Genomic DNA, 7,166 nt, shown 5'->3' with positions numbered 1-7,166 from the left:
ACACACACACACACACACACACATACACACACAGAGAGAGAGAGAGAGAGACAGAGACAGAGACAGAGACAGAGACAGAGACAGAGAGACAGAGAAAGAGAGAAAGAGAAAGAGAGAAAGAGAGAGAGGGAGGCTTTTCTTTCAATAATTAGGTAAAACTTTTATCTGCCAGTCAACAGTATAGGTTGAACAGGATATATCCATAACATTTGAGATCATACCAAAAAGAGAATTACTAAAATATGATGTAATAAAATATAATATTTGTGGTTATAAGGGAATACTTTCTTAGAGCTATTTTAAGGAAATTCCATTACATGTGGGTCCTGACATTAAAATTCATATCAAATTAAGAATAAACTATCTCCACAAAAAGTAGTAAAGATGATGAAACCCATGGAAGGAATTTAATCACTATAATGTATTGAGAAGTCGTATCTTCAGAATATTGGCAAGAACTCCAAAATTGGATGAGAAAAGATCATAAGAACTAGTATTGTCAGCCAGATGAGGTGGCACACACCTTTAATTCCAGCACTTGGGTGGCAGAGGCAGGTGGATTTCTAAATTCGAGGCCAGCCTAGTCTACAGAGTGAGTTCCAGGACAGCCAGGGCTATACAGAGAAACCCTGTCTCAAAAAACCAACCAACCAACCAAACAAACAAACAAAACTAGTATTATTGTCAAACAGTCTGGGTCAGACTGTTTGTATGATTATTGTCTCAATTAAGATGCTGGAATGTCTTATGTTTCAAGTAATTGCAGTTGAATCTGCTTACAGATACAATCCATATTGAATCTAAAGATAAGTGTTAGAATGAGCAATTTTTAGTTGATTTATAGGATAGTTACATATTCTATGTATCATTTGGAGGAAGGAAAATTTGTTCCCTATTTGATGAACACATCTTAGAGCGTCAGCCTCATCAGTGAGTCATCTGCAGACAAATTTCAACTATTCATGCATGGGTTATAGCACTGAATAAAGACTTCTTAATAGTCCTCTGTAGTTTGAAATAAATGAAGTAAAAGACAGAAGTTAGTAAAATTGGAAAAGTCTTAGTTAATTTATCTTTTCTTCAACCATGAAGGGAGACCATTAGCGGCTTCAGGTAGATACCATGGTTGAGGCTAGAGTTGAGTAACAATTTGTCTCAAAGTTTCAAACAACCAAAAAACAAAGGAAATAATGGAAGATAGGTAATGCTTTTATCCTAGTCTTAGATATCCATTGGACATTTTAGAGATCTTAGTAAGTGCAGCATCAGTATCACTATTATAGTTTTTCTAATGGAACCTGTTCTGAAAATAGTTGACACAAAAGGTCAGTAAACTGTTCCAATTTCTGTGTTCCCCAAACTCATAGGTATCTAATAAACTCAAAGACAAGGCTGAGACTAGAGGCTAGGTGAAAATCTTGAATTTTATTTTGGTATATATCTTTAATTTTTCTTTTCTGCATTTTTCCAGATTCATTATTCATTAAGTGGATCAAAACCATGCTAAAACCATGAAAATTTCTTGCTAAACTTATTGCAACAATCTTTGAAAAATAAAACAAGACTAATATATCATATAGTGTTCTTGCTAATTAGTCTTTATTTTGAAAATGTATAAGTTAAGTTTACATACCTCAGTTGCAGAAAACGTGCTTAACTGCTTACCAAGTAAAAAAGATGTAAGCTGGGGGAATCAGGATTAGAGAAAAAGAAAATAGAAAATAGTGAGGGAGAGAGAAAGAGAGAGAGGGAGAGAGAGAGAGAGAGAAAGAGAGAGAGAGAGAGAGACAGACAGACAGACAGACAGACAGACAGAGACAGAGACAGACAGACAGAAAGTGCAGAGGAAGAAGGCAAGGATACAAGAGTAAGGGCAGAAAAATGATTAATTTATGGAAATGTAGAAGTAATTTAGGTAGTTTCCTGACTCTCTTCCACTTAGTGTGTTTATACATTGGTGTAAGTATCTGAGACTGCCGATTATAATTCATTTTTCTTCATCTGACAGGTCATGTGAATAATCTACTATGCCCAATGTCACTGCAATAACTGGATTCATACTTATGGGTTTCTCTGATATCCATGAGCTACAGACTCTATGTGGAGTGTTATTTCTAGTAATATACCTGGGAATTTTCATGAGTAACCTCCTCATCATCACTCTCATCACTGTGGATCTGAAGCTCCAAACACCCATGTACTTCTTCTTGAAGAATTTATCCCTTTTGGATGTCTTTCTTGTGTCTGTTACAATTCCAAATGTCTTTGTCAATAGCCTTACTCACAAAAATTCCATTTCCATACTTGGATGTGCATTTCAGGTTTTTTTCATGGCTTTCCTTGGAGCAGGAGAAGTACTTGTTCTTACTACAATGTCATATGATCGCTATGTTGCCATTTGCAGTCCCCTACACTATGAGGTCATTATGAGTAGTGTTACCTGTGTAGTGATGATGAGCGTTGCCTGGGGCACTGGATTATTCTTTGGAGTCATGTACACAGCTGGCACGTTTTCCATGCATTTCTGTGGCTCTAATGTGATCCCACAGATTTTCTGTGACGTTCCATCACTTTTAAGGATTTCCTGCTCTGGATCACTCACGATCATTTATGTAAGTCTTGGAATCGGTGTTTGTCTAGGCATGTCTTGCTTTATCTGTGTTGTGACTTCCTACGTTTACATTTTCTCTACTGTGCTGAGGATTCCTACCACTAAAGGTCACTCCAAAGCATTTGCCACCTGCCTCCCGCACCTCACCGTTTTCAGTGTTTTCATTGCTACTGCTTGCTTTGTCTATCTGAAGCCACCCTCAAGTACAGCATCACTTAGAGATAGACTGTTTTCTGTGCTGTATACTGTGCTACCACCAGCACTTAATCCCGTAATCTACAGCTTAAGAAACAATGACGTTGATAGTGCTCTGAAGAGACTGCTTCAAAATCTCTATTCAAGAGACTTCCTTCCCGTAATACATCAAAATGTTTTAGAGTGAAATAGTATATCAGAAGCAATAGGGACATTTTATGATTTTTTTTTACATTTGAAAAATGTGAGAAATTTCTATATTTAATCATTTGGCAGCTCATTGCATTTGAAACAAATTAGCATAAAAAGCATATTAACAAGTAAGATTCACCCTGATTTCTATGAGATTCTGCCAAGTGGTGAGAGGGAATAATCTCAGAGAATATAACAAATAAAGTGGTTTACTGGAGATTTACCTCGATTTATAATGCAACAGAGGTGATAGAGGTATACAGTGTATTTGAAGAAAGGTATGTTTCCATTCTGTGCTTGCATGATCATAGTGTATCTCATTGTCTAAGATCTGCAATCCAGATATATTCACTTCTGACTCTGTGAAGGCAAATGCTTTCTATCTGATGTTTTAAAGAGGTGGTGGAATGTATTATAACTATAGCAGAAATCACTTAGCTATGACTGATTTCTTTTCTTTTTTTTCAGTGTTTCTCTGATTGGAGAAACTTCTCATTACTGGGTAAAGTCTTTCAAAGATTTTGATTTATCAAAATGAGCTTTACATGTAAAACAAAAATCCAGTTTTCTATGAATTTTCTATGATGTTATTCTCACTTTCAACTTTACTTAGGATATTTATAGTTAGTTTGACCATATATTGCTATTGGTAAATGATGCATGGATCAGGTCAGTCAGTGCTTGGCTCTCTTATTATCCTATTTCATTTTGTCTAGCATGTAACACAACAACAAAAACTATTCCTATTCATAAAATGAAGGGACTCCCATTTCTACTATAAGCTCTGATGCTAGAATAATATCATTATTCATGCACCCCTGAGCAATATATAGTTCTCTGAAACCTCCTTAAACCACCAGTATAACACCTTCTACTGGTGGAATCTGAACAGTAAGCACACATTGTGGAAAAATTGGGCCCACTGTGCCAACTCATGATTTTGACCATTATGTGTATATTACTTTGGTTAACTCAACTTCACTGCAAACTATAAGTCAGTCTTATTTAGAGAAAAATAAAAGATAAGTTAATGCTATTACACTGGGGATACCCTTACACAATACCTCCTAGCCTGCAAAGTAACAAAATATGCCTTTGTAACCGTAATTTTCATTTACAATTATACCTACTCTTTCATTTGTTCATTGGAGATTCACTTTCAATTCTTAAATAACTTTTTCTTACTCACATTTATGTCTTTTTATAAATTATTAAACCTCAAAATACTAAATGTAAGACCAAAAACTTTGAAATTGATAGAAAAATCAATTTAAGATTGGGGCATAGAAAAATAATTCTTTTTTTCAGATTTTTTTTTATATTTACGGTATTTTATTCCCACTCTACACTCATGTTCTTCCAACACACTCTATGATCTCCCTGAATTTATTTCAAATTCATTTGTTCTTTTTAAAAATTATTATTGTTTTATACACACACACACACACACACAAACACACACACACACACACACACACACACAGAAACACACACACGCAACAACAACCACCACCACAGTGAACTTTTTTGCAGATGTGGTATAAAGGGAATTGAAGGAAGTTTGCTGTCAAACTAATATCTAGTGTTTTGTTTCATGTATTAATTTATATTAAGGAGGTAAATAGATGAGTTAGTAGCAAGTTTCAGAGGAAGAAACCACATGTGAATGTTCTCATTCAGAAACAAAACAGGTAAACAGTAAAACTATACAAATAGTGCTATGTAGTCTAAGAAAGAATGAAAAGTTAGATATTTCTTATTCTTATATACCTTTCTGAATAAATATTTGCTTTCTAAATTGTGAAAATGTGTCTTCAATGGTTTAGAATAAAAAGTTGATTAAATTGATGTGAATTATATTAAATGAAATATCTGTTTAAATACAACACATATCCACATCAAGGAGAAAAGTAAAATAACTTTTTTTTTAGCAAGATTCGTAGCTGAGTGGTGGTGGTGCACGCCTTGAATACCAGCACTTGGGAGGCAGTAGCAGGCAGATTTCTGAGTTCAAGGCCAGCCTGGTCTACAAAGTGAGTTCCAGGACAGCCAGGGCAATACAGAGAAACACTGTCTCGAAAAAACAAAAAACAAAAAACAAAAAACAAAAAAACACAAAAAGATTCTTGACCTATATACTAAGAGTTGTGTGTAGGTGATATAAGAAATCCTTTTTAGGATTTCCACTATGTTCATAGCAGCCTTATTTGTAACAGCCAGAAGTTGGAAAGATTCTTATAGGAGTCATGTGACCACAGAAATTTGGAAGTTTTGCTATGCATACACTATGGTTGTGAAAATAAGAACACATTTGACATTTCTTGGTTCTAGAGATTTCTGGAAAGGAGAGTAGTAAAATAAAAAAAAAAAGAAAGAAACAAAGCAAGCCAGTGATGACTCATATGTATTTATACTTTTCTCATTGCTGCAGCAGAGTACCTGATAGCAATAATTAAAGGGAGAGAGGATTCAGTTTGCCTCCTGGTTTCAGGAAGCACTAGTCCAACATGGCAAGAAAGGCCTTAAATTTGGAGATGTTTTGCTGTTTCAAGAGGAGTGTGAAGTGCCCCCATTTACATACTTGTTGAGAAGATGGCAGAAAACACTAGAAAAGGAACAAGGCTCTAAGCCTCTAAGACTTTCCCGACATTTATCCATCCATGGCGAGGCCTTCATTCTTGATTCCAAAGCTTCCCTTGAACTCTTTTAATTCTTAGGGGCTGGCAAGAAGGAAAAGGAAAGAGAGGAAATTAAAACACACACACACACACACACACACACACACACACACACACACACTCACAAACACATATACAATGATTGGATGAAGCAAAAGGCAGACTCTAATAACCTCATACCTACAAATACAAACATAAATACATACATAATATATACATACATACATACATACATACATACATACAGACAGACATTTACATGTTCAAAAGTTGAAGAGATGGGAAACAGGATTCAAGCATGACACAGACACACACAGACACACACAGACACACACACAGACACACACACACACAGACACACACACACACAGACACACACACACACACACACACACACACACACACACACACACCTGGTGTGTGGATGGAACCAAGTTCCTACACAGTCCCATACAAACTTTACAGAAATACATTCAATAGATGGAACATAGGCACTTGGGAGGCAGAGGCAGGTGGATTTCTGAGTTGGAGGTCAGGCTGGTCTTCAAAGTGAGTTACAGGAAAGCCAGGAATGTACAGAGAAACCCTGTCTCGAAACCCCCCCCCCAAAAAAAAAAAAAACTATTGAATTAAATCACATATTATTCTTGCTACTCAGACTTTACTTCTAGATCCTTCTGACAGGGTCTGAAAAGTACCTAGTATGTCCAATGCTATTACAATAATGAAATCCATACTTACTGGGTTCTCTGATGTCCAGTGGTTATAGATTTTGTGTGGAATGGTCTTTGTAGTGATACACATGGCCGTCCTAATGAGTGATCTCTTCATCACCACTCTCATCACCATTTACCTGAATCCTCAAACACCTAGGTACTTGATCCTGAAGAATTCTCCTTGTTGGATGTTGTCTTTTTCAGTTCCAACCCCAAATTTCTTTTTCAATAGCATAACTCACAAAACTTCCATATCTATTCTCGGTTGTGCTTTTCATGTATTTTAATGACTGCTTTCACTACAGGAAATATCTTTTTTTCTGACTCTCATCCCCTATGTTTTTTATGTTACCATCTCGTTTTCCCTGAACTATGAGGCCATCAAGGGTAATGATAACAGTGTGCTGATTGTGAAAGCTTCTTGGGCTACTAAAGTACTATATGTACCCATATATCTAGCAGGCACATTTCCATGGCTTTCTATGGCTCCAATGTGATCCCACAATTTTTCTCTGTTGTCCCCTAATTATTAAGGATTTCCTGCTCCAAAACATGCATAGTCATTTATATTAGCCTTGGAATTGGTGTTTGGCTAGGCATGTTTTGTTTCATCTGTGTTTATTGTTGTTGTTGTTGTTGTTGTTGTTTTTGTTTTGTTTTGTTTTGTGTTTTTCGAGACAGGGTTTCTCTGTATAGCCCTGGCTGTCCTGGAACTCACTCTGTAGACCAGGCTAGCCTCAAACTCAGAAATCCACCTTTCCCTGCCTCCAAAGT

The 7,166-nt window shown here is 36.2% G+C and overlaps 1 protein-coding gene across 1 annotated transcript; it reads left to right on the top strand.

The window, feature by feature from the left end:
* Positions 1 to 2,027: 2,027 nt before the first annotated feature.
* On the top strand, positions 2,028 to 2,993 carry LOC110318586 (olfactory receptor 14A2-like). Its single transcript, XM_021193785.1, has one exon. It carries the CDS (start codon positions 2,028 to 2,030, stop codon positions 2,991 to 2,993), a length of 966 nt encoding a protein of 321 aa, XP_021049444.1.
* The last annotated feature ends 4,173 nt before the right edge of the window (positions 2,994 to 7,166 follow it).

This window comes from Mus pahari, chromosome 1, assembly GCF_900095145.1.
Source record: "Mus pahari chromosome 1, PAHARI_EIJ_v1.1, whole genome shotgun sequence".
Classification (NCBI taxonomy): domain Eukaryota; kingdom Metazoa; phylum Chordata; class Mammalia; order Rodentia; family Muridae; genus Mus; species Mus pahari.
Note: the sequence above shows the minus strand (reverse complement) of the source record. Positions and strands in the feature narration are given on the sequence as shown.

Bases quoted from the DNA above. Each gene is read 5' to 3' on its own strand.
- LOC110318586 (XM_021193785.1), top strand. From the start codon at position 2,028: ATGCCCAATGTCACTGCAATAACTGGATTCATACTTATGGGTTTCTCT.